This window comes from Pan troglodytes, chromosome 2, assembly GCF_028858775.2.
Source record: "Pan troglodytes isolate AG18354 chromosome 2, NHGRI_mPanTro3-v2.0_pri, whole genome shotgun sequence".
Lineage (NCBI taxonomy): Eukaryota > Metazoa > Chordata > Mammalia > Primates > Hominidae > Pan > Pan troglodytes.
Window position 1 is genome coordinate 201,159,357 of NC_086015.1, and position 26,762 is coordinate 201,186,118.

At 39.5% G+C, this 26,762-nt stretch overlaps 1 protein-coding gene across 10 annotated transcripts in view; it reads left to right on the forward strand.

Moving 5' to 3' along the window:
- LMLN (leishmanolysin like peptidase) overlaps positions 1 to 26,762 on the forward strand; it is a 77,697-nt gene that overhangs the window by 7,628 nt on the left and 43,307 nt on the right. For 5 of the 10 annotated variants that reach the window (XM_054682522.2, XM_054682524.2, XM_063806543.1 and 2 more), the window contains exons 2-9: positions 6,751 to 6,848; positions 7,416 to 7,446; positions 8,509 to 8,591; positions 9,078 to 9,195; positions 13,047 to 13,225; positions 16,681 to 16,786; positions 18,512 to 18,606; positions 23,253 to 23,370. In XM_054682522.2, the coding sequence (XP_054538497.1) occupies positions 6,751 to 6,848; positions 7,416 to 7,446; positions 8,509 to 8,591; positions 9,078 to 9,195; positions 13,047 to 13,225; positions 16,681 to 16,786; positions 18,512 to 18,606; positions 23,253 to 23,370 (828 nt within the window). The remainder of the gene's footprint in view (positions 1 to 6,750; positions 6,849 to 7,415; positions 7,447 to 8,508; positions 8,592 to 9,077; positions 9,196 to 13,046; positions 13,226 to 16,680; positions 16,787 to 18,511; positions 18,607 to 23,252; positions 23,371 to 26,762) is intronic. The other 5 variants (XM_063806542.1, XM_054682528.2, XM_054682529.2 and 2 more) reach the window with 2 other exon arrangements.

Sequence of the window (26,762 nt, forward strand, 5' to 3'; positions counted from 1 at the left end):
AACTCCTGATAAGGGTCTGTGTTCAGCGGTGCACGTATTGTCTTGATAAACATCTTAAACAACAGAAAACAGGGTTTGAGAGCAGAGAACTGGTCTGACCTCAAATTCACCAGGGTGGGGTTTTTTCCCCACCCTAATAACCCTGAGGGTACTGCAGGAGACCAGGGCATATTTCAGTCCTTATCTCAACCGCATAAGACAGACACTTCCAGAGTGGCCATTTATAGACCTCCCCCCAGGAATGCATTCCTTTCCCAGGGTCTTAAATATTCATTGCTGGGAAAAGAATTTAGTGATATCTTCCCTACTTGCACATCCATTTATAGACTCTCTGCAACAAGAAAAATATGGCTCTATTCTGCCCAACTCCTTAGGCAGTCAGATCTTATGGTTGTCTTCCCTTGTTCCCTAAAATTGCTGTTATTCTGTTCTTTTTCAAGGTGCACTGATTTCATATTGTTCAAACACACATGTTTTACAATCAATTTATACAGTTAGATACAATTATCACAGTGGTCCTGAGGTGATGTACATCCTCAGCTTACGAAGATAACAAGATTAAGAGATTAAAGTAAGACAGGCGTAAGAAGTTATAAGAGTACGCTGGGCGCGGTGGCTTACGCCTGTAATCCCAGCAATTTGGGAGGCCGAGGCGGGCGGATCACGAGATCAGGAGATCGAAACCATCCTGGCTAACACGGTGAAACCCCGTCTGTACTAAAAATACAAAAAAAAAATTAGCTGGGTGTGGTGGCAGGTACCTGTAGTCCCAGCTACTTGGGAGGCTGAGGCAGGAGAATGGCGTGAGCTTGCAGTGAGCTCAGATTGCACCACTGTACTCTAGCCTGGGTAACAGAGCAAGACTCCATCTCAAAAAAAAAAAAGAAAAGAAATTGTAAGTGTATTATTTAGGAACTGATAAATGTCCATGAAATCTTCATAATTTATGTTCAGAGATTACAGTAAAGACAGCCATACGAAAATAAAAGTATTAATTTTGGGAACTATATGTGTCCATATTAAAATGAAATCTTCACAATTTATGTTCCTCTGCCGCACCTCCAGCCGGTCCCTCCGTTCGTGGTCCCTGACTTCCTGCAACACAGGTTTGGTATCAGGATAATGCTGGTCTCATAGCATGAGTTGGGACATGTCCCATTTTCTTCTATATTCAGGAAGAGTCTCTGTAGAATCAGTGTTGTTTCTTCCTTAAATGTTTAGTAGAATTCACTAATTAAGCCATCTCAGTCTGGAATTTTCTTTTTTGAAAGTCATAAACTATGAACTCATATACTTTGATATTGGACTATTCAGGTTATTTATTTCTTAACAGTGTTTTATTAAGTTATGTCTCTCAAAGAATTTCACTTCATTTAAGTTGTCAAATTTATGGACATGAAGTTTTTCATAACATTCCTTTATGATCATCTCTAAATGGCTGGAAAGTCTATAGTGATATCTTCTGTGTAGTTTCTGACATTGGTAGTTTGTATTCTCTCTGTCTTTCTTTTTTTTGAGATAGGGTCTCACTCTGTTGCCTAGGTTGAAGTGCAGTGGCATGATCACTGCTCACTGCAGCCTTGAACTCCTGAGCTCAAGCAATCCTCCCACCTTAGCCTCCCAAAGTGGGAGCATGGTATCAGCCACCGTGCCAGCCTTAGTGCTTTCTTTGAGTTTAATATATATATATATATTTTTAGTATCTTAAGGTGGAACCTTAGATCATGAATTTGAGATCTTTTTTCTAAAATAGGCATTTAAAGCTATCAGTTTCCTCTAAATACTCCTTTAGCTGTATCCCACAAATATTAACTTGTAATTTTATTTTCATTTAGTTCTATTTTCTAATTTCCCTTGTAATTTTCTCTACTAACTAAGGGTTATTTAGAAGTTTGTTGTTTGATTTTTTCAAAAGTATTTGGGGATTTCCCAGATATTGTTCTGAAATTGCATTCTAGTCGAATTTTGTTATTGATAGAGAGCATCCCTTTTACCAGTTCTTTTATGTCTTAAAGTTTGTTTTATGGCCCAAAATATGATCTAGCTAGGTGAATGTCCCACACGTACTGAAGCAGAATGTACAGCACAAAATATTGAGTGTTTGCTCCAGTGACTACAATATATGTAGTGTACTTATGATATCATTTTCAACAGCATAATTTCATTCATTTTGCTGTTGTTGTAATATAATATTGTAAATATATTAATATATGACTTCTTTATATATTTTAAACCTCACAATTAGGCCAGCACCGTGGCTCATGCCTGTAATCCCAGCACTTTGGGAGGCCGAGGCTGGCGGATCACCTGAGGTCAGGAATTCAAGACCAGCCTGGCCAACGTGGTGAAACCCTGTCTCTACTAAAATTACAAAAGTACAAAAATTAGCTGGGCATGGTGGCAGGTGTCTGTAATCCCAGCTACTCAGGAGGCTGAGGCAGGAGAATTGCTTGAACCCAGGAGGCGGAGGTTGCAGTGAGCCAAGATTGTACCACTGCACTCCAGCCTGGGCAACAGAGAGAGACTGTCTCAAAAAAACCCAAAATAAATAAATAAAATAAATAAAAAAATAAACTTCACAATTAAAAATTTTACAATTTTTGCTTTAAATTTTATTTGTCTCCAAAGAAATTAACAGAAGAAAAGAAGTGTGTATAATTGTGTTGAGGATTCCCAAGACCACTCCAGGTTTGGTGATTGCTAGGTGGCCTCACTAGATTCAGCTTGTTGTCATACTCACAGCTGAGATTTATTACAGTGAAGGCATACAAAGTAAAATCAGCAAAGGGCAAAGGATCATGGGACAAAGACTAGAGGAAATTAGGCAAAAACTTCCAAGAGTCCTCTCCTAGTAGAGTCACTTACACCTGCTTAATTCCTTCAGCAGTGAGTTGTGACAGCGTGCACAAAGTGTGGTCTACCAGGGAAGATTGCCTGATTATCTTAGAGTCCAGGGTTTTTATTGGAGGCTGGTCATGTAGACAAAATTTCAGCCACTGAAATTTCAGACTCCAGAAGCAAGCAAATGTTCAACATAAACCATATTGTTTCTGCAAATAGTTTAGACACTATGAGCCATCCTTATAACCTAGTGAAGTTTTAAATGACACTTCCAGATGCCAGCAAAAGGTCAGCCTTGCAAGCAGGACTTCCTACAGAGAGCAGCAATCTCTGACCTGCTGTGTTGACTCTTCTGCACAATAGTCTTTCATATCTATTCACATATTTACCATTTCCAATAGCTTTTATTCCTTCCTACAGAAACAGGTTACCCTTTTGTGTTATTTCCATTCCCACGCATAACTTCTTTTAGCATTTCCTGTAGTGTAGGTCTGCTGGTGATGAATTTTCTCAGAAGTATGTGAAATGTCTTTATTTCCTCTTCATTTTTGAAGGGTACTTTCATTGGATATAGACTTCTGTGTTGAATTTCTTTATTTTAGCCCTTTCCTGTTTATTTCATTGTCTTCTGTTCTTTATTGTTCTTCACAGAAAGTCAATGCCATTTGTACTTCTCTTCCCTTCCTATGTATAATGTTGTGTTAGTTCTCACACTGCTATAAAGATACTACCTGAGACTGGGTAATTTATAAAGGAAAGTGGTTTACAGTTCCACATGGCTGGGGAGGCCTCAGGAAACTTACAATCATGGTGGAAGACGAAGGAGAAGCAAGGACCTTCTTTACATGGTGGCAGGAGAGAGAAGTACAAGCAGGGGAAATGCCAGAGGCTTGCTTATAAAACCATCAGATCTTGTGAGAACTCACTCACTATCATGAGAACAGCATGGGGAAACACCCCCATGATCCAGTCACCTCCTACCCTTGACACATGGGATTACAATTCAGGATGAAATTTGGCTGGGGATGCAGAGCCAAACCATATCAAATGTGTTGTTTTTCTCTCATTGCTTTCAATATTTTATCTTTATTTTTAGATGTCACAAGTTTGCCTATGATGTACCTGGTTGTTGTTTGTTTGTTTTTGGGGACAGAGTCTCACTCTGTTGCCCAGGCTGGAGTGCAGTGGCATGATCTTGGCTCACTGAAACCTCCGCCTCCCGGGTTCAAGTGATTCTCATGCCTCAGCTTCCTGAGTAGCTGGGATTATAGGCATGAACCACCGCACCCAGCCTTGTTTGTTTTTTATCCTGCTTGAGGTTTAGTGAACTTCTTGGATCTGTAAGTTGATGTCTTTCACCAAATTTGAAATTTTTTAGCTGTTATTTCTTTCAAATATATATTCTGTCTCATATTTTCTCCTGTCCTTGTAGGACTCTAATTACATATCTGCTAGACTGCTTGGTACCCATTCTCTGAGGTTCTGTTCTTTTTTTTTTTTAGTCTTTTTCATTTCTCTTCTTCGGATTGGATAATGTCTAGATCTATCTTCAAGTTCACTGATGCTTCTGCCATCTCCAATCTTCTTTTAATTCTTTCTAGTGAATTTTTTTTTTTGAGACTGTCTCGCTCTGTCACCCAGGCTGTAGGGTGATGGTGCAGTCTTGGCTCACCACAACCACCATCTCCCGAGTTCAAGCAGTTCTCCTGCCTCAGCCTCTGGAGTGCTGGGATTACAGGTGTGCACCACCACACCTGGCTAATTTTTGTATTTTTAGTGGAGACAGGGTCTCACCTTGTTGGCCAGGCTGGTCTGGAACTCCTGACCTCAAGTGATCCAGCCACCTCAGCCTCCCAAAGTGCTGGGATTACAGGCATGAGCCACCGTGTCCGGCCCCAATGAATTTTTCATTTTAGTTGTTATACTTTTAAGCTCTAGAGTTTCCATTTGGCTCTTTTTTCTTTGGTTCTTTTCATAGTGTCTCTTCTGAGGTTCACTATCTGCTTACTCATTATGTGTATGTTTTCTTTTAAGTTCCTGAACACATTTCAGCTGCATTAAACTAGTTGTTTAAATTCAGGTCATCTTAGGGTCTGTTTCTATTCCCTGCTTTTTCCCCCATTGTGGATCTCATTTTCCCATTTTGTTCTCATTGCTGCTGATTTTTTATTAAATAATGGACACCATAGATAATACATTGTAAAGTCTGGATTCTGTTGTATTTCTCTGAAGAATTTTTTTTTTTTTTTTGTAGCTGGCGTTTAACTTAACTGTGTTCAAAATTCCAAACTCTTATCTCCTGTTGTTGGCAACATTTATTCTTTGCTGGGTTTTATCGCATACATATGTAATTTCATTGTCAGCCAAGGAATTTAGTGGTCAGTCAAATATTTGACTGGGTTTCATATGCAGATTTTGGGGTACCTTCTGTGTCTTCTTCTCTTGCAAGATTTCCTCTCTAACTTCTAATTTTCTGGTGATACAAGTTCTGAACATTTTGCTGTAGCTCCTCAAGCCAGTGAGGCTCTGACTTCCTGTCACTCCAAGAGACACAGATTAGGTAGTGCTCTCAAGCAAAAGTTAGACTTGCAAATCTCAGAGATATAATTCCTGTATTCCAAGAGTAGATTCTTCCAGATTCTGTCTTTCTCCCTCCCCCAAATACTGTCAGACAGTATATTTTGTCCGGACTTTGTAATGTGTTATCTGTGGGGAGGTTAGTCATGTAATGGGTTCCTAAAATGTACCATATCCATATGCTGTGCTCAGACATTTCTGATTTTTTTTTTTTTTGAGACGGAATCTTGCTCTGTTGCCCAGGCCGGAGTGCAGTGGCAAAATCTCGGCTCACTGCAAGCTCCACCTCCTGGGTTCTAGGAATTCTCCTGCCTCACCCTCCCAAGTAGCTGGGACTACAGGCACCTGCCACCATGCCCAGCTAATTTTTTTGTATTTTTAGTAGAGATGGGGTTTCACCATGTTAGCCAGGATGGTCTCAGTCTCCTGACCTTGTGATCTGCCTGCCTCAGCCTCCCAAAGTCCCAAAGTGCTGGGATTACAGGCATGAGCACCGTGTCTGGCCTCTGATGGTTTTTTAAGGGCCATAAAATAATCTGTTACCTGGAGATAGGTTGGAATGGAATGAGTAAAATACTGGAGGTAGGGTGTCAGGCCATCGTAGCAGAGCAGGCAATACGTATTGTGAAAATCTATGACTGTTACTATGTTATATTAATAGATCAAACGTAGTTTTCTACAAAATATAGAATTCTATTTTCTTGTATAAATCTGCAGAAATAGTATAAAAATAAAAATGTGGTTGTCCATTGCTGGAATTATATGAGTGAGATAGTATACAGCTTACTTTTAGTTAAGCTAACACAATTTTTTCTTTTGTACATCAAGAGTTTCCTAAAGTGTTGATACTGCTGAGACCTTTCTTGACTTCTTTTGTTCATCCCTGAAAAAATCATGTAAATAGTAAATGAGAACTGGAGAAAAAATTCAAAATGGAAACCTCTTTCATAAATAAATTTTTGTCCTCTTTTAAAGTAATTGAAGATACTTTTGGTCTCTTCCTGTCATTTTCTCAAGACTCAAAATTGGCTAAACTAGAAATTATATAAGAAACTAGAAATAAGTGACAGAGAACCCTAAAAGCTTTTTGGCAGCTACTGTATCCATAATGATTTAGTCAGGTGACTTGAATTTATGGTTCTTGCCTTCCAAATGGCAGCCCTTGCTTGGGAGAGCTTTGAGGTTCAAGAATGCTGACACGGTGGAATATGGGCCACAGAACTTTTTCTCTGGGTATTACACTTGAAATTTAGTTCATTAATTTTAAGTTTGGGTCGCAGTGGGTTAATCTGTGTGTCTTAAAAAGTTTTCAAATTCATTTCCTTTTTTCAGGTCATAAATAAAGTTCATCTTAAGGCAAATCATGTGGTCAAGAGAGATGTTGATGAGCATTTAAGAATCAAGACTGTCTATGATAAAAGTGTTGAAGAGTAAGTACACCATTGTATTGTCATCTTTTTCATTATTAATCTAAATGTTAAAGATATTTTTGTCTGTTACCTGAAGTTCTAAGAATCCATAGATAAAACTTAAGGACTAGTGTAGCTTCAAAATGGAATTAAGCTGAAAATGCATTTTAGTCTGAAAATATGAAAGCCACGGGATATGATTAAAGTCTTTATGAATAATTTTCTTTTACCATCTTCCTTTCCTGGTCAGTCATGAATAATTTAAACAGAACAAATGTGGATCTACTTGGATGTGGACAGTAACAGACCTGGAAGGTACTCTTCAATAAGTACTAGTGTTACCAGAAAGAGGTCTGGCCCAGACTCCAGGAGAGGGTTCTTGGATCTCTCATGAGAAAGAATTAGAAGCAAATCCCTAGAGTAAAGTGAAAGCAAGGTTATTAGAAAAGTAAAGGAATAAAAGAATGGCTGCTCCGTAGGCAGAGCAGGCCCAAGGCCTGCTGGTTGCCCATTTTTATGGTTATTTCTTGATTACATGTGCTATGCCTCTGAGAGGTAATCCTTATGTTTTTATGTCATTATTTTCAGGTTGCTCCCTGAGAAAAAGAATCTTGTAAAGGTATGTAATAAATACTCATAACTTGAATTGGACACTTAAAATTTTATTGCATGGAAATTCTACTTCAGTAAAGAAAAATATATACATGACTTTTGTGACTGAGTGAAAGGTGTTGGTAGTGAAAGTGCTGATCATTTCACAAAAGGTGTCTTTGTGATGCTCTCATGAAAACTTTGTTGGTATTGGGCATTAAATTAGTCTTTTTTTATAATTTGATAATCAGTCTTCTCATTTTTCTGCTTGCTTTCTCAAGTTTTTGGGGAGCAAATCATGCAGAGAATAGCGTGAAAAACAATTTTTGAAACACATTGACAACACTGTTCTCTTGGTGGAAATGTTTATTTTCCTGAGGATTGATTGACCTGATAACCACATCAGATTTTTAACTGTATGGAGACACACACACACGCGTGCGCGCATGCACTCACGCACACACATGCGCACGTGCACGCATGCACACACGCACACGCACGCACACATGCACACGCATGCACGCACACATGCACACACACACGCACGCACACATGCACACGCATGCACGCACACATGCACACACACACGCACGCACACATGCACACACACAAAGCCAGTTCACTATGGGCGACAGAAATTGGTGACTTTAATTAAAGGTAAGATTTTCTTAACATAAACTATCTTAGTGTTGGAATCATCTAAGTCAGTCCATCATTCATAGTAATCTAGATTAATAGTTGAGATATATCGCAGTTTTGTTAAAGGTGTAGTATCGAAGGAAAGTAATATTTAATTAAAAATAAAAAATAGTTGAGATGTATGTTTTCTGGCTTTCTATTTAAATGGGGCTAGGGAAAGAAATTTCTGCCTAATGCTGTTTTCCCAAGCTGAACTAGAAAATGGGGGAAATTCTTTTCCTCCTAGACTTACTCTCTTCCCACCCCTTGCCATACAACCTTGACTAACTAGTATCTGTATTCCAGAATTATAAAGCTTTTTTTCATTACTATCCTGTGTTTGCTTCTTTTAAATATAATTTATCTCTTCCTTATAATTCTGTTTCTTTTTTTTTTTTTAACTTTTATTTAGAACAAGCTTTTCCCACAAGCGATTTCTTATTTAGAGAAGACTTTTCAGGTCCGTCGACCTGCGGGTGCTATCTTACTTAGCAGGTATGTCACATGAAACACAGATCATTTTCTTCAGCCGTTTAGTACTCTGCCTTTCTCGTTCTATGAACATGGCAAGGTACGAAACTTATACTATAATTTTATTATGCTTGTTCTTAGGGACCTAACTGCAAGGTATTTAAAAAGAATAAAAAAGCACCTGCTGGATAATCATTCTTTCCCTGACCTTTCATTGTGAGATGGTCTACTGAATTTTTTCTGGGTGTAGTTATCCCCTGTTCTCCAGATCACCTTTTTCCCTCTTTCATGTGGATACAGTGTTGGCTTTATGAAGTATTTGGGTGTTTAAAAACCCAAATCAAGAGGATTTCCTATAGAACCCAAATTCTTTCTTAGCTACTTTCCTGACTAAAATAGTAACGTTATTAATGAAGTAATATAGCAGCTACCAGTTGGTTTCCATGTTTTTAACTGCTATAAAATATTCTCTTTTTTGTATTTAAACTTTGATGTACAAATGGACTGAAGACAATGTGCAACAAACCAATACCTCCGGAAGGAAAACGATCCTCACAGGTACTGCACCGGGGAGTGTGCCACACACACAAAGTGCGGCCCTGTTATTGTTCCTGAGGAACATCTCCAGGTATTTCACCCTGCTCTTGGCAGTGCTTTTACACCTGAGGAGATTTTGAATTTGTGAGTGTCACAGAATTTTTACAGATTCAAGTTCAAAGGCTTAGTAGCTTCCTTGGTCTACAAAAAGTAATCACAGATATGCTGATTTTATTCTTTTATTAGCTTTCAAGTGAGTTTAATGGTATTTTCTTTCTTCACTCCTCCCCACAGGCCTCCCTGCCCCTGTTTATCTTGGTCTGCTGAATCAGTTTAGCTTAGAATATTATCTTGTCTTCCAAAATATCTTTTAGCAAGGCATATATCTCAGTTTTTTAAAGGACAGTCTGACATCTCTTAAGATAAAAAATATGTATGCCTCAACCCAACCTAGAAATTTATTCCACAAAATACTAATGGCTACGTAATATATGTTTAAAGGTGTTCTTTGCAAAACTGTAAATATGCCTATTTAGGGTATTAGTTAAGTTATGGTATAACCACGTAGTAGAATACTGTGCAGTTGTTCAAAAGTGAAGGAGATCTCTATGTACTGACTTGGAAAGATGTTTAAGCTCTTACATGAAAAAAAGGTTGCGAATCAGTATGCAGTTAGCCCATTTTATTTGAAAGTATAGAAACACAGACAATAAAAAATGATCAAACAATCTGGAAGTACACACGTTAAATCTGGATACATATAAAAATTATCAAACTATCTGGAAGTACACACATGTTAAATCTGGATACATATAAAAATTATCAAACAATCTGGAAGTACACACATGTTAAATCTGGATACATATAAAAACTATCAAACAATCTGGAAGTACACACATGTTAAATCTGGATACATATAAAAATTATCAAACAATCTGGAAGTACACACACGTTAAATCTGGATACATATAAAAATTATCAAACAATCTGGAAGTACACACACGTTAAATCTGGATACATATAAAAATTACCAAACAATCTGGAAGTACACACACGTTAAATCTGGATACATATAAAAATCATCAAACAATCTGGAAGTACACACACCCTAAATCTGGATACATAAAAAATTATCCAACAGTCTGGAAGTACACACACGTTAAATCTGGATACATATAAAAATTATCAAACAATCGAAGTATACACACGTTAAATCTGGGTACATATAAAAATCATCAAACAATCTGAAAGTATACACACGTTAAATCTGGATACATATAAAAATCATCAAACAATCTGGAAGTACACACACGTTAATTCTGGATACATATAAAAATCATCAAACAATCTGGAAGTACACACACGTTAATTCTGGATACATATAAAAATCATCAAACAATCTGGAAGTACACACACGTTAAGTCTGGATACATATAAAAATTATCAAACAATCTGGAAGTACACACACGTTAATTCTGGATACATATAAAAATCATCAAACAATCCGGAAGTACACACACATTAAATCTGGATACATATAAAAATCAAACAATCTGGAAGTATACACACATTAAATCTGGATACATATAAAAATCATCAGACAATCTGGAAGTACACACACGCTAAATCTGGATACATAAAAAATTATCCAACAGTCTGGAAGTATACATGTTAAATCTGGGTACATATAAAAATTATCAAACAATCTGGAAGTACACACATTAAATCTGGATACATATAAAAATTATCAATCTGGAAGTTTACACACACGTTAAATCTGGATACATAAAAAATTATCAAACAATCTGGAAGTATACACGTTAAATCTGGATACATATAAAAATGTTAATCATTTCTTTAAGAGATTGTTGGAGAAAGTGCTTTTCTTTCGTAAGTTATGGAGATTTTTGTGAGGTTCTGAGTTTTCTTATTGAACATCTATTACTTATATCAAGAAAATAAAAAATTTAGGCCGGGCACAGTAGCTTACACCTGTAGTCCCAGTACTTTGGGAGGCTGAGGCAGGCAGATTGCTTGACTCCAGGAGTTTAAGACTAGCCTCGGCAACATTGTGAAACCCTGTCTCTACAAAAAATACAAAAAGTTGGCCAGGAGTGGTGGTGTGCACCTGTGGTCCCAGCCACTTGGGAGGCTGTGGTGGGAGGATTGCCTGAGCTGGGGACGTCTAGGTTGCAGTGAGCTACGATCTTCCCACTGTACTCCAACCTGGGTGACAGAGTGAGACCCTGTCTCAAAAATAATTAGATAAATAATAATATCTCAGACTATGCCTAAGCTAAGCTATTGCTTAATAAAAAACTACAAGGTCAGGCATGGTGGCTTACGCCTGTAATCCCAGCACTTTAGGGGGCTGAGGTGGGCGGATCACCTGAGGTTAGGAGTTCAAGACCAGCCTGGCCAACACGGTGAAACCTTCTCTCTACTAAAAATACAAAAGTTAGCTGGGCATGGTGGTGGGTGCCTGTAGACCCAGTTCCTCAGGAGGCTGAGGCAGGAGAAGCTTGAACCCAGGAGGCGGAAGTTGCAGTGGGCCCAGGTCACACCACTGCACTCCAGCCTGGGCAACAGAGCAAGACACCGACTCTGGCTCAAAACAAAACTAAACTAAACTAAACTAACTAAATAAATAAGAATACAGCATATTGTCATTAACCATAGTCACTGTGCTTTACAACAGATCTCTTGAACTTATTCCTTCTAACTATAAACATGTATTTGACCAACATCTCCTCAGCTCCCACTCCCTAAAGTAATTGATTTTAAAAATTATAAACGCGTGTGTTAGAGAAGGAAGAATAAACAATGTGTATTTTCTATTAAATGAAATGAGAATTTGGTTTTTTTCCCTCTACAAGCATTGCTTACACCTTAAAAATAATAATTTACTGATTTTTCTGTTTCTAATTTGGAGATTATGATTACTTGGGAATTCTGATAGAAGTAGCTTTCAAAAAAGCGACCATTACAGAGGCAAATAAGATTTGCTGGGCAAGGTGCGGTGACTCACGCCTGTAATCCCTAATCCCTGCACTTTGGGAGGCCAAGATGGGGGGATTGCTTGAGGCCAGGAGTTTGAGACCAGCCTGGTCAATATAGTGAGACCCCATCTATATATATTAAATACACTTTTAGGCTGGGTGCGGTGGCTCATGCCTGTAATCCCAGCACTTTGGGAGGCCAAGACAGGCCGATCACAAGTTCAGGAGTTCGAGACCAGTCTGGCCTATATGGTGAAACCCTGTCTCTACTAAAAATATAAAAATTAGCTGGGCATGGTGGCAGGCACCTGTAATCCCAGCTACTTGGGGGGCTGAGGCAGGAGAGAGCCGAGATCACGCCACTGCATTCCAGCCTGGGTGACAGAGTGACTCCGCCTCAAAAAAAATTTTGTTTTTAATAATAAAAGATTTGCTTAGAAGATTAGAAACAAGGGGAGATGACGCATACCTTTATATTGTTTGAATTTTTAACAAGATGTGAATTACATTATAATAGAAAATATATTTCCATTAGGTAAGATTTTTTTTACCACTTAGTTTAGAATTAATTGTAGATTCAAAGAAAGTTGAAAAAAAAGCTACTTTTAGGGAAATCCCTTCATCTAGTTTCAGAGTTTTAAAACCTTTTATATTTCTGTCTTTTCAGCATCCTGTTTGGTTGGCCTTCCTTTGTAAATAGGAATTATTTAATTGAGATTATAGGTTTATGATCATTTTATGTAAAGTGGACATTTCATTAAAATAAATTCAGAATTAGAGCTAGGTATTGAGTAGACAGGGAGGTATGGCTTTTGATAAAAGTTTAGGGATAATAAAGATTAAATTGTACTGTGTTTATAGTGTAGATTTTACTATAAGATTAAATGCCACTACAGCTAACTTTGTCTCTGTTCTGGCCTTCTGGTGTCTCCCGTGGGTGCAGCAATGCCGGGTCTACCGTGGGGGTAAGTGGCCTCATGGAGCAGTGGGTGTACCAGACCAAGAAGGCATCTCAGATGCAGACTTTGTTCTTTACGTTGGTGCTCTGGCCACCGAGAGATGCAGCCATGAAAACATCATCTCTTATGCAGCCTATTGTCAGCAGGAAGCAAACATGGACAGGTAAACTTTCCTCCGGGACTTAGTTTCCAGGATCTAATGTGGGGACTCTTAAAGCAAACTGTATTTTTAGTGTTAAGATTACAGGAATCGTGCATTTGCCAGATCCCCTCTGGTAGACAGGAATAGCATGCTGCCTGGGTTTGGAGTGGGGTTAGGAGACCGTGATTAGACTGTTATTAATGTGATAACCCAAGTTTTTAGTCAAAGTGAAAGAGAGAAAAGTGAAGCACTTCGTTTGACTTTTCTCCCTGCCGTTCCTCTTCCATTTTGATCCTATCGTTTTTGCCAAAATTCCAAAGAAAAAGTCTGCTGTCAAGTGGGCCAAGTGTGGTGGCTCACGCCTGTAATCCTAGCTCTTTGGGAGGCTGAGGTGGGAGGATCACGTCAGCCCAGGAGCTCGAGACCCGCTTGGGCAACATAGTGAGAACTCATCTTGACAAAAAATAAAATTGGCCAGGTGTGGTGGCACGCACCCGTGGTCCCAGCTACTCAGGGGGCTGAGGTGGGAGGATTGCTTGAGCCTGAGAGGTTGAGGCTACAGTGAGCTGTGATCATGCCACTGCACTCCAGCCTGGGCACCAGAGTGAAACCTTGTCCCCCACAAAAAAGAAAAAACAAAATGGCTGGGTGCAGTGGCTCACACCTGTAATCCCAGCTCTTTGTGAGGCTGAGGCGGGTGGATCATGGTGAAACTCTGTCTCTACAAAAAATGCAAAAATTAGCCAGGAGTGGTGGCGTGCGCCGGTAGTCCCAGCTGCTCAGGAGGCTGAGGTGGGAGGATTGCTTAAGCCTGGGAGGCAGAGCTTGCAGAGACCTGTGATTACGCCACTGCACTCCAGCCTGGACCACAGAGCCAGACCCTGTGTCCAAAAAACAACAATAATAATAATAAGTCCACTGTCAAGAGAATTTTCTTTCCAGGTGACTCCTGCTCTAAGGCAACAATTTGAACTTTAATTTTAGGACTTCTGTGCTAAAACTGTGAAGAAAGGTGTTAATAATGACTGATCATCTAATTGTCATGTAATTTGTTATATGTGATTCACTTAGCCAAACATCACTTAGACATTCAGAGTTCTCTTCATTTACAAAAGATTTCAAAAATTTTTCCTGTGAAGCAGCTCAGCTTTGAAATGAAAAGTTATATATGCAGAAGATTGCCTGTCACACACCAGACAAATCAAGTAAAGGCAGTAGAAATTGCCATATGTCTCAGAATAGATTGTATGTAACATTCTCAGATCTCAGTGAGATTAGATTTGAGATTAGCGATTAGCTGACTTCAAAGGGAGTCAGCTAGTCTTTTTTTTTTTTTTTTTTTTTGAGACAGAGTCTCGCTCTGTCACCCAGGCTGGAGTGCAGTGGTGTGATCTTGGCCCACTGCAACCTCTGCCTCCCGGGTTCAAGTGATTCTCCTGCCTCAGCTTCCCAAGTAGCTGGGACTACAGGTGTGCACCACTACGCCCGACTAATTTTTGTATTTTTAATAGAGACAGGGCTTTCACTATGTTGGCCAGGCTGGTCTTGAACCCCTGACCTCAGGTGATCTGCCTGCCTTGGCCTCCCAGAGTGTTAGGATTACAGGTGTGAGCCACTGTGCCTGGCCTCAGCTCGTGTTTTGACCGACAGATGGATGTTTAACACCTCAGCAGTGGTCCTTTTATGCACATGAATTAGTTAACTAACTTCTCCTAGATACGTTAGAAGAAAAAGCAGTTACCTTCATTTTTTTTTTTTTTTTTTTTTTTTTTTTTTTGAGACGGTGTCTCACTCTGTTGCCCAGGCTGGAGTGCAATGGCATGATCTCGGCTCACTGCAGCCTCGACCTCCTGGGTTCAAGTGATTCTCCTGCCTTAGCCTCCTGAGTAGCGGCGACTACAGGTGCACACCACCACGCCTGGCTAATTTTTGTATTTTTAGTAGAGACAAGGTTTTGCCATGTTGGTCAGGCTGTTCTTGAACTCCTGACCTCTGGTGATCCACCTGCCTTGGCCTCCCAAAGTGCTGGGATGACAGGCATGAGCCACCACGCCTGGCCTTGAGTTCTTCTTTTTCAAGGAAGTGAAACCTTCCTTCACAATTGCTATATTGTATTAATTCATTTCATGAATATTTGAGCAGCCAACAGATGAGGTAAACAAAGTATAGATGTGCATCTGCCTCATGGAACTTATGAATTGCAGAAGGAGACAGGTATTAAATATTCCTGCAAATAAATATGTGATTTCAAAGTATGATAAATACTTCATAGAAAATGAATAGAATGTTGTAACATAGAGGAGAATAAAAGAGGAAACACCTTGTAGATCAATTGAACAAGGAAGACCTCTTTGAAAAAGTGAAACGTTAGCTGCAACCTGAACATTGATAGGCTGTAGCCAAATAAAGAGATGTGGGGAGAGCTTGTGAAGGCAGAAGCCATGTGCACCTGTTGCTTCAGGAGCCCCTCAGTGGACACTGTCGGAGGACAGGTGCTTTGACAGGCAGACAGGATTGTTTTCTTCCAAGTGCTGCAGGAAGCCCCTGAAGAGTTTTAAGCCTGGAAGTGAAATCCATTTTATATTTTAGAGGTCACTGTGGCAATTTTTAAATAAAAGAATTGTATTCATACTTTTTCTAATTCTATGTCTGTTGCTATTACCTATGAAGAAAATATAAAGTATTTAACAATTTAAATAAGATAAATGTACTTTATAAATAGGCAGTTATACTTTGATGAGGTTTGTGGTGTTTCTATGTAAGATGTTAAGATAGTGGTAGGAGAACTGAGCTTGGGGTTCCTCGGCATTGTTCATTGGCCACAGCTTTTGAAAGACAGGGAGGCTCATGGTGGAACTGAATTACTCTGGACTCTTGAGTCCTAGTCTGCCTTTGGACTTGCAGGTTCTAGGCACAGAGAGAGATGTAGAAGTGTGTAGATTCTAAAGGGTGTAGAATTTGGAAGAAGATGATGGGAAGGTAGAAATATTTATGTGAATGTAGGCAGTGTTGGAGCAGGAGAAAGGGAATAGCAAACAGATAAGAAGGGCCAGCGACTTTCAGCAATCTGAACCACTCATTTATTGCCCCATTTGATAACTGCTTTCCTCTCTACCTGCTTGTCTCTGTGCCCGTAGATATACTGAAATGCTGAAGTCAAATATGGATTTTGCAACTAAAATAGTGTTAGAATTTGAGCCTTTCAGTTCATTCTTTTTTGGGTATTATATTGATATATTTCAAAAATTCACATTAAAGTATAATCAAGTATGTCCTTTTGTGGAAACAGGGGTTGATTTGCCATGCCATAGGAAAGCAGAGGATACATGTCTTAAAAGTAAGATAGTGATGGTACAAAATTGCATTGGATACTTTGCAAAGATTTTTCTGTCCTTGAGCAGTATTTGATGGAGAAGTAAATGTTAATAAATATTGTTCTGGAGTGTAATTTAAAAATTCAATGTCTGTTTTGACAGGCCAATAGCAGGATATGCTAACCTGTGTCCAAATATGATCTCTACCCAGCCTCAGGAGTTTGTTGGGATGCTGTCCACAGTGAAACATGAGGTTATTCATGCCCTGGTAAATTCTAGCCTTACTGTTCTTTCCTTCATGCCTTGATTTTCTGCTTAGTATGTTCTCATTTTTATACATATATTCCACTTTAAGGTGATGTGGATTCCTAGACTCATGTTCGTGCACATGTACCCTAAAACTTAAAGTATAATAATAATAACAAAAAAATTCAAAAATTAGCGGGGCATGGTGGTGTGCACCTGTCGTACCAGCTACTTGGGAGGCTGAGGTGGGAGGATGGCTTGAGCCCAGGGAGGTTGAGGCTGCAGTGAGCCGAGATTGTGCCACTGCACTCCAGCCTGGTGGTAGAGGCCGACTTTGTATCAAACAAACAAACAGAAAGATTTATAAAGCTTTTTCCTCTTTTAAAATTCTAAGATTGAAAAATGAACGATACTGAAAGGCCTATGGAAGTATATAGATACGGCAGAGCCCTGGGCTGCTGCTGCTGCTGTTTGTTTGTTTTTTGAGGCCCCATGATGGCCCACTGCAGCCTCAGCCTCCTGGGCTCAAGTGCTCCCACCTCAGCCTCCCAAGTAGCTGGGACTACAGACATGTGCCACTACACTTGGCTAATTTTTTTTTTTTTTGATAGAGATAAGGTCTCGCTATGTTGCCCAGGCTGGTCTCAAACTCCTAGGCTCAAGTGATCCTCCTGTCTCAAGACTCCTAAAGTGTTGAGATGAGAGGGGTGAGCCACTATATCCAGCCCTCTGCTGCTGCAACCTCCTGGGCTCAAATGATCCTCCCACCTCAACCTCCAGAGTAGCTGGGACCACAGGCACGCACCACCATGCCCTGCTAATTTTTGTATTTTTAGTAGAGATGGGGGTCTCGCCATGTTGCCCAGGCAGGTCTTGAACTCCTGGGCTCAAGTGATCCCCCCGCCTCAGCCTCCCAAAGTGCTGGGATTACAGGCGTGAGCCACCGCGCCCAGCCCTTCTGCTGCCGCTTCTGATAACCATGTGAAAATCCTTATAGGGAGAAAGTAGTAATGATTTGCCACTTCCTCAAATTAAAGGAAAGGAAAGTGTCAGCTAAATATTTTTTTACATGTTTATTTGAACACATACGAATGTTTATCTTCCCAGTAATTTTTAATTAAATTTATTGTAAGCAAGTGTCGGTCTTGGCCACGTATCTCAGTCTCCAGCTTCCATCTTTTCAGCTCTGGTCCAGCTCTTGTTCAGAAGTGATACCTGATAGCTGATACCTTCCCAAAAAAGGAAGAAGGGCCGGGCGCGGTGGCTCTCGCCTGTAATCCCAGAACTTTGGGAGGATTCTTCTATATATATAAGAAGGCCAAAATAACTTTAAAACGCAGACAGACTTTCAAAACCATTTCATAATGTACACACACACACAGAGCAAACAGGAATTAAAAACACAACAGCTGGTGTTCTTTATGGTTTTAAAATTCTAGTCGTGCTTGGAAATATAATTATACGACAGTAATTAATGTTTGTAGTATTTCTACTGAATATAAATTTAAAATATATAATACATTTTAGAAAATTTCTCGTTAGAAATATTTACCTCAAGTAATCAGAATTTAAAATGTATAAATGTGGAACACTTAATTGTTGTTCAATTCCAGCGTAGGAGAAGTTCCTACAGAGGCACTGGCGTGGTGCTTCTACGTTCCCGTTAGTATCAGTGCTCTCTTGATCGCAGGCCTGTAATCAGCCTTGATGTTTTTCACTTGAAGACATTTTGAACTTTTTCTTATAGGGTTTCTCTGCTGGGCTGTTTGCATTCTACCATGATAAAGATGGAAATCCTCTCACTTCAAGATTTGCAGATGGCCTCCCACCTTTTAATTATAGGTATTTTTGTTGTTGTTGCTCTTGTTCTCCTCTTTTAGGAGGGTGCTAAGACTAAAATCTGAGAATCACAGTATACTAGATGCCATAAATAATAATGTCTTCATGGCAAACCTAAGGAAATTGTAGATATTAAAACAAAATGGGATATAAGAGGCCATTTTATGAAAACATAACTTGTGAGATGTAAGTAAGGAGGAGAGAGATACCCACACACAAGAACCATTCTTAAGCTGATAATTTGCAGTGCTTCCTTGCATTGAGGATATTCCTCAAAAGCATCAAACCTTCCGGCCAGGCACAATGGCTCATGCCTGTAATCCTGCACTTTGGGAGGCCAAGGTGGGCTGATTGCTTGAGCCCATGAGTTCAAAACCTGCCGGGCAGCGTGGCAAAACCCTGTCTCTACAAAAAAATACAAAAATTAGCCAGGCATGGTTGCATGCACCTGTAGTCCCAGCTACTTGGGGTGCTGAGCAGAAGGATCAATTCAGCTCAGGAGGCTGAGGCTGCAGTGAGCTGTGATCACGCATCTGCACTCCAGCCTGGGTGACAGAGTGACTGTCTCAAGAAAAAAAAGAGAAGCCTTCCAGTAAAAATGAAGATAATAGAGTAATAAATTCAGTTGTTACAGATATAAAGAATTGGATTTTGCTTTAACTGTATTTGGGGAAACTGTTAATCTTGAAGTATGAATGATAAAGAGAGATTGGAGTGATTAATAAGGTAAAAACTTTATTTTCTGGCTGGCTTTGTTCACTACTTATGTGTAAACGTTGCCTTGCCATGGAAAAACAGGAATTAAAAACAACCTCTCTAAGGCATGGTTAGATGAACAGATAACGTGATAACAAATACAACAAAATGTTAATTACAGAATCTAGGTGAGCTGGTTGATTATAAGGGTGTTTAGTAAACAATTCTTTTAATGTTCTGTATGTTTGAAAATTTTTTTTCTTTTTTTTTTTTGAGACAGAGTCTCGCTCTGTCGTTCAGGCTGGAGTGCAGTGGTGTGATCTCGGCTCACTGCAAGCTCCGCCTCCAGGGTTCACGCCATTCTCCTGCCTCAGCCTCCCTAGTAGCTGGGACTACAGGCACCTGCAACCATGCCTGGCTAATTTTTGTATTTTTAGTAGAGACGGGGTTTCACCATGTTGGCCAGGCTGGTCTCGAACTCCTGACCTCAGGTGATCTGCCCGCCTCGGCCTCCCAAAGTGTTGGGATTACAGGCATGAGCCACCGCACCCGGCCTATGTTTAATATGTTTGAAATTTTTTTTTTTTTTTTGAGACGGAGTCTCGCTCTGTCGCCCAGGCTGGAGTGCAGTGGTGCAATCTCGGCTCAGTGCCAGCTCCGCCTCCCGGGTTCACGCCATTCTCCTGCCTCAGCCTCCCAAGTAGCTGGGACTACAGGCGCCTGCCAACACGCCCAGCTAATTTTTTGTATTTTTAGTAGAGACAGGGTTTCACCATGTTAGCCAGGATGATCTCGATCTGCTGACCTCGTGATCCACCCGTCTCGGCCTCCCAAAGTGCTGGGATTACAGGCGTGAGCCACCGCGCCCGGCCAAAATTTTTACAAAACAGTATTGGAAAAGAAAACCCTCTTTATATTTTCTGTTCTTTTACTGAGAATGAAAGATTTATAGGAAAATGGTAGAAGTAGTCTAGGGAATAAGCCAGAAAAAAAATGACTTAGGTTACAGGGAAAAATAAAAATTGATATCCATCGTAATTTTCTATAATAGATAAATGTGTTACTTTTGTAGTAGTGCTTTTATTTATGCAGGGTAGATTTCCCAAACTGGGATTGCTGATTTAAAATCTGTTTACACTATAAATTTTAATAGAAACTGCCATGTTACATTTTTTTTAAAAGGTATAGCAAAGCACATTCCCACCAGGTGTGTATGAGTGCTTTTGTTACCACTTTATCAGTATTGGATATTATAGATCTTTTTTATTTTTAAGCCCAATTTGATGGATTAAAAGATGGTATCTCATTGTTGTATTTCCAGGACTATAGTGAGGTTTTAGCCATTTGCATTTTCTCTTTGTACACTGCCTATTTATTTTCCTTGTCCAGTCTTTTAGGTTAATTTTCCCTTTCTAATCGCGTTGTAGGAGTTCTTTATAAATTAGAGATATTACTCCTTTTTCATGCTTATTATAAATATTTCTCCTAGTTTATCTTTTTATTTCATTTATCATGCTTTTGCCATGTATAGAAAAGTTTTTAAGTTTTTTATCATTAAATTCATCTATCTTTTTTTTTTTGAGATGGAGTCTCACTATATTGCCCAGGTGGATCTCGAACTCCTGGGCTCAGGCAAGCTTCCTGCCTCCGTCTCTCAAGCAGCTGGGACTACGGTCACATGCCACTGTACCCCAATGTTTTTTTCTTTGTTGCTTAAGGCCTCAAAAGATTATAAAAATATTCTCCTACATTTATTCTAGTAAATTATTATTCGATTTCTTTACATTTATAGCTTCAATGCATTTGAAATTTTTTTGGATTTATGTATTTTGGGATTCTTTTGTAAGGTGCATATATGTTTATAATTGTTATATCTTTATGCTGGATTTACCCCTTTTTTTTTTTTTTTTTTTTTTTGAGGCAGGGTCTCACTCTGTTGCCCAGGCTGCAGTGCAGTGGCACAATCACGATCACGGCTTACTGCAGTGTTGATCTTCCCAGGCTCAGGTGATCTTCCCACCTCAGCCTCCTGAGTAGCTGGGACTACAGGAGTGTGCCACCATGCTCATCTAGTTTTTTATTTTTATTTTAAATTTATTTTATTATTTTTTTCGATGGAGTCTCACTCTGTTACCCAGGCTGGAGTGCTGTGGCGCGATCTCGGCTCACTGCAACCTCCATTTCCCAGGTTCAAGTGATTCTCCTGCCTCAGCCTCCCGAGTAGCTGGGATTACAGGCATGTGCCACCACACCTGGCTAATTTTTGTATTTTTAGTAGAGACGGAATTTCACCATGTTTGCCAGGTTTGGTCTCATACTCCTGACCTCTAGTGATTCGCCCATCTCGGCCTCCCAAAGTGCTGGGATTACAGGTGTGAGCCACTGCACCTGGCCTATGTAGTATATCTTTTTATCCTTTTACTTTCCACCTATTTGTGTTCTTTAGTCTAAACTATGTCTCTTGTAGATATATAGTTAGAGCATGTTTTTAAATTCATTTTTCCAATTAACCCTGTTCTGCCTGCTACAGTGGCTGTCAGGTTACTGGTTTTCACCATGATTGTGGGCTGTCGGTTTTCAAGGCTGCCCGAAAGCTGGAGAGAGGGCATGGAAACGCACCACACCGCTCCTGTTTCTACGGAGATTCATCAATTTTTCATGAATAAATGCTTTCTGCATTGCTATAAATCTTTGATTAATTTCCAAAGTTTAAGAAGTTGATTTCACCAAGTTGGGTGGTTTTTTCATAGAGGAGAGAATTTTGAGAGATTTTTACGCTGTCATTTTTGCTTCTGACTTTCTGGAATTTATTTTTGTATGTGGTGAAAAAGGGATTTAACCTTTTTTTTCTAAATGGATAATCAGCTTCACAGCACAGTTGTTAGATAAATTCTACTTTCCCACTAAATTAATATGGCATTTTGTTGGTTATGTTTCCTTATATACTTGGATATCTGTGAACTTGCTTTCATTTTATCCTGTACACTTGTCAAAAGGAAGTAATTCATCATCATCTTAGCCAAGTGCTAGCTATGTGAACTTGAACAAGTTACTTCATCTCCCTGAACTTTTGTCTCTTTATCTGCAAAATAGTGATGATAATCTCATAGGGTTGCTGAAAAGATGAAATTTAAAACACTTATCAGGGCTAGGCCCAGTGGCTCACGCCTGTAATCCCAGAGCTTTGAAAGGCTGAGGTGGAAAGATGGCTTGAGGCCAGGAATTCGAGACCAGTTTTGGCAACATAGCAGATCTTGTCTCAACAAAAAATAAAAAATAAATTGAAAACAATTTTTTTGGACTGGATTTCATTCTGTCACCCAGGCTGGAGTGCGGCTGTGTGAACATAGCTAACTGCAGCCTTGAACTCCTGGGCTCAAGTGATCCTCTTGCCTCAGCCTCACGAGTAGCTGGGACTACAGGCACACACTACCATGCCTGGCTTATTTTATTTTATTTTATTTATTTTGTTTTTGAGACAGGGTTTTGCTCTGTCACCCAGTCTGGAGTGCAGTGGCACGAACATGGCTTACTGCAGCGTCAACCTCCTGGGCTCAAGTGATTCTCCTGCCTCAGCCGCCTGTGTAGCTGGGACCACAGGCCTGCACTACTGTGCCCAGCTAATTTTTAAATTTTTTGTAGAGACAAGGTCTTCCTGTATTGCCTAGGCTGGTATCAAACTCCTGGGCTCAAGCAGTCTTCCCACCTCGGCCTGCTGAGGTGCTGGGATTACAGGTGTGAGCCACTGCACCCAACCAAAAAATTAAATTTAAAAAAATGTAGAAAGGAAAATACTTATCAAGTACTTTGTTTGGACTTGATACATAGGAGGTTCTCAAATATTTTAATTTCATATTGATATTTATAAAGACTTTTTACAGTAAATGTAAATATTTTTATATTTAAAATGGTGAATTTTCAGTAATAATTGTGTTTTAATTCTATAATTACAGTCTGGGATTATATCAGTGGAGTGATAAAGTAGTTCGAAAAGTGGAGAGATTATGGGATGTTCGAGATAATAAGATAGTTCGTCACACTGTGTATCTCCTGGTAACGCCTCGTGTTGTTGTAAGTATTATCAGACTTCACGTCTCATGAGCCATCTGTTCTTTTCCTTTACTGTGGTCCTTTCTTTACTCATCATTATTGTTTAAGAACTTATAATATTTTAGAGCCTATAGTAGGAAAAGTCATATAAAGGGAATGCAATGAAGCTACGGGCCACGAGAAATCTGAGGAAATGGAAACTTGGCAATGGCTCTCACGGCTCCTATCCCACCCAGTGCTTTAGGCCAGTGCCTCCTCTGTTGTGATGCCTCTTAGGACCACTGGTACTATTTCTATAATGACTGATCATTTTCTTTGGTGTCTGTATTAGTCAAGGTTCTCCAGAGAAACAGAACCAATAGGATGTGTGTATATATCTATACATCTGTATACACAAAGAAAGAATACGAGAGAGGAGGGGAGGAAGAGATTTCTTTTTTCTTTTATTTTCTTTCTTTCTTTCTTTTTTTTTTTTTGATACAGGGTGTCACTCTGTCACCCAGGCTGGAGTGTAGTGTTTTCGGCTCACTGCAACCTCTGTCTCCTGCGCCAAAGTGATCCTACTACTTCTGCCTCCCGAGTGGCTGAGACTACAGGCACGCACCACCACGCCCAGCTAATTTTGTTTATTTTTTTGTAGTGATGAGGTCTCGCTATGTTGCCCAGGCTGGTCTCGATCTCCTGGGCTCAAGCAGTCCTCCTGCCTCAGCCTCCCAAAGTGCTGGGATTACAGACATGAGTCACCACACTTGGCCAAGAGGTAACTTTTGAGGATTTGGCTCACATGACTGTGGAAGTTTGGCGAGTTCAAATCCGATGGGATAGGCCAGCAGGCTGGAGACTCAGGGGATTGTTGCCCTTGGAGTCCAAAGGCAGAATGACTTCTTATTCAGGGGAGGTCAGTCTTTGTTCTCTTCCGGCCTTCTCCTGATTGGGTGATGCCTACCCACATTATGGAAGGTGATCTTTACTTCAGAGTCCACTCATTGCAATGTTACTCTCATTCCAGAAAACACCTTCACAGAAACATCCAGAATATCTGGGCCAAATATTTGGGTACCATGGCTATTCTCCTTTCCCCTTTTCCTTGACTTTGTACAGCTCTCTGACTTCTAAAGTTCTGCACTGCTCTTGGGCTATTTCCCATCTCTGAAAATCTCTAACTAAAGAACAGATAGAACCCAATGAGCAAGGTTTTATTCTACTGAGCAACTTTTTTTTTTTTTTTGAGACAGTTTGCCTCTTGTTGCCCAGGCTGGAGTGCAATGGCACGAGCTCAGCTCAATGTAACCTCTGCCTGCTGGGTTCAAGTGATTCTCCTGCCTCAGCCTCCCAAGTAGCTGGAATTACAGGCTCCCACCACGAAGCCTGGCTAATTTTTGTATTTTTAGTAGAGACGGGGGTTTCACCATGTTGGTCAGGGTGAGACCCTGTCTCAAAAAAAAAAAAAAAAGAAAAGAAAAAAGGAAATTTCTTCCTCCCCTCATCTCATATTCTTTCTCTGTGTGTACATATATATAGATGTATACACACATCCTATTGGTTCTGTTTCTCCGGAGAACCTTGACTAATACAGACACCAAATGATCAGTCATTATAGAAATAGTACCACGGATCCTGAGGTATCACAACAGAGGGGGCACTGGTGACCTCAGGTGATCCGTGCGCCTTGGCCTCCTGAAGTGCTGGGATTACAGGCGTGAGCCACTGTGTCTGGCCAGAATCGATTTTTTTGGACAGCTAAAAGTGACCAACCTTTAGTTAGACTAAGAAGATGCAAATAACATAAGAAATGAAAGAGGAGACATTACAGCTGATACCACAGAAACACAAAGGATCATGAGAGACTGTTATAAACAATTATATACCAACAAACTGGATAACCTAGAAGAAATGAACAAATTCCTAGACAAATACAACTTATGAAGACTGAATCATGAAGAAATAAAAAATCCGAACAGGTTAATAACGAGTAATGAGATTGAATCAGTAATAAAAGTCTGCCATCAAAGAGAAGCCCAGGACCAGGTTCACTGCTGAATTTCACCAAATGTTTAAAGAAGAACTAATAATCCAGTCCTTCTCAAACTTTTCCAAAAAATTGAAGAGGAGGGATTACTTCCAGACTTTTTTTTACCAGGGCAGCAATACTCTAATAACAAATTTAGACAAGGCCATAAGAAAAGAAAATTACAGGCTAATATTCTTGGTGAGCATAAGTACAAAAATTTTCCAACAAGATACTAACAAGCTGAATTCTATAACACGTTAAATAGGTCATCCATCATGATCAAGTGAGATTTATCCCCAGGATGCAAGGATGGCTGAACATAGCAAATCAGTAAATGTGATCCATCTCACTGACAGAATGAAGGACAAAAACCACATGATCATCTCAATAGATGCAAAAAAATCATTTAGCAAAATTCAACATCTTTTTATGATAAAAAACTGACCAAATTAGGTACAAAAGGAAGATACCTCAGCACAATAAAGGCCATATAAGAGACACCCACAACCAATCTTATACCCATTAGTGAAAAATGGAAAGCCTTTCCTCCAAGATCTGGAACACTCTTACCACTTGTACATAGTATTGGAAGTCATCGCAAGAGCAGTCAGGCCATAGAAATAAATAAAAGGCATCCAAATAGGACCAGAAGAAGTGAGATAGTTGCTGTTTGCTGATGATCTTATATATAGAAAACCCTAGAGACTCCATCAAAAAATTATGAGGATTAATAAATACAGTAAAAGTTGCAGGATACAAAATCAACACACAAAAATTAGTAGTTTTCTATATACTAACAGAAAACTACCTGAAAAAGAAATCAAGAAAACAATCTCTTTTACAATAGCTACCAAAAAAAAAATTCTTAGGAATAAATTTAACCAGGGAAGTAAAAGACCTGTACACTGAAAACTAGGTGAAAGAAATTGACACAATAAATATAAAGGTATCCCGTGTTCATGGAGTAGAAGAATTAGTATTGTTAAAATGTCCATACTACCCAAAACAGTCTACAGATTCAGTGCTATCCCTATCAAAATTCCAATGTCATTTTTCACAGAAGTAGAAAAAAAATCCTCAAATTCATATGGAACCACAAACACACCAAAAAAAAGAAAAAATAGCCAAAACAATCATGAGCCAAAAGAACAAAGCTGTTCAGGCAGTGTGATGCCTCCAGCTTTGCAGTATTTCAAACTGTACTGCAAAGGCATAGTAATTAAAATGTCATGGTCCTGGCATAAAAATAGGCACATTGATGAATGGAACAGAATAAATTATGATTAATTTATTGACTTGATTATGATTAACCAATTATGGTTAATTGATTTTTAATAAAGGTGCTAAGAATACACAATGGGAAAAAGTCTCTTCAATAAATGGTGTTGGGAGAACTGGATAT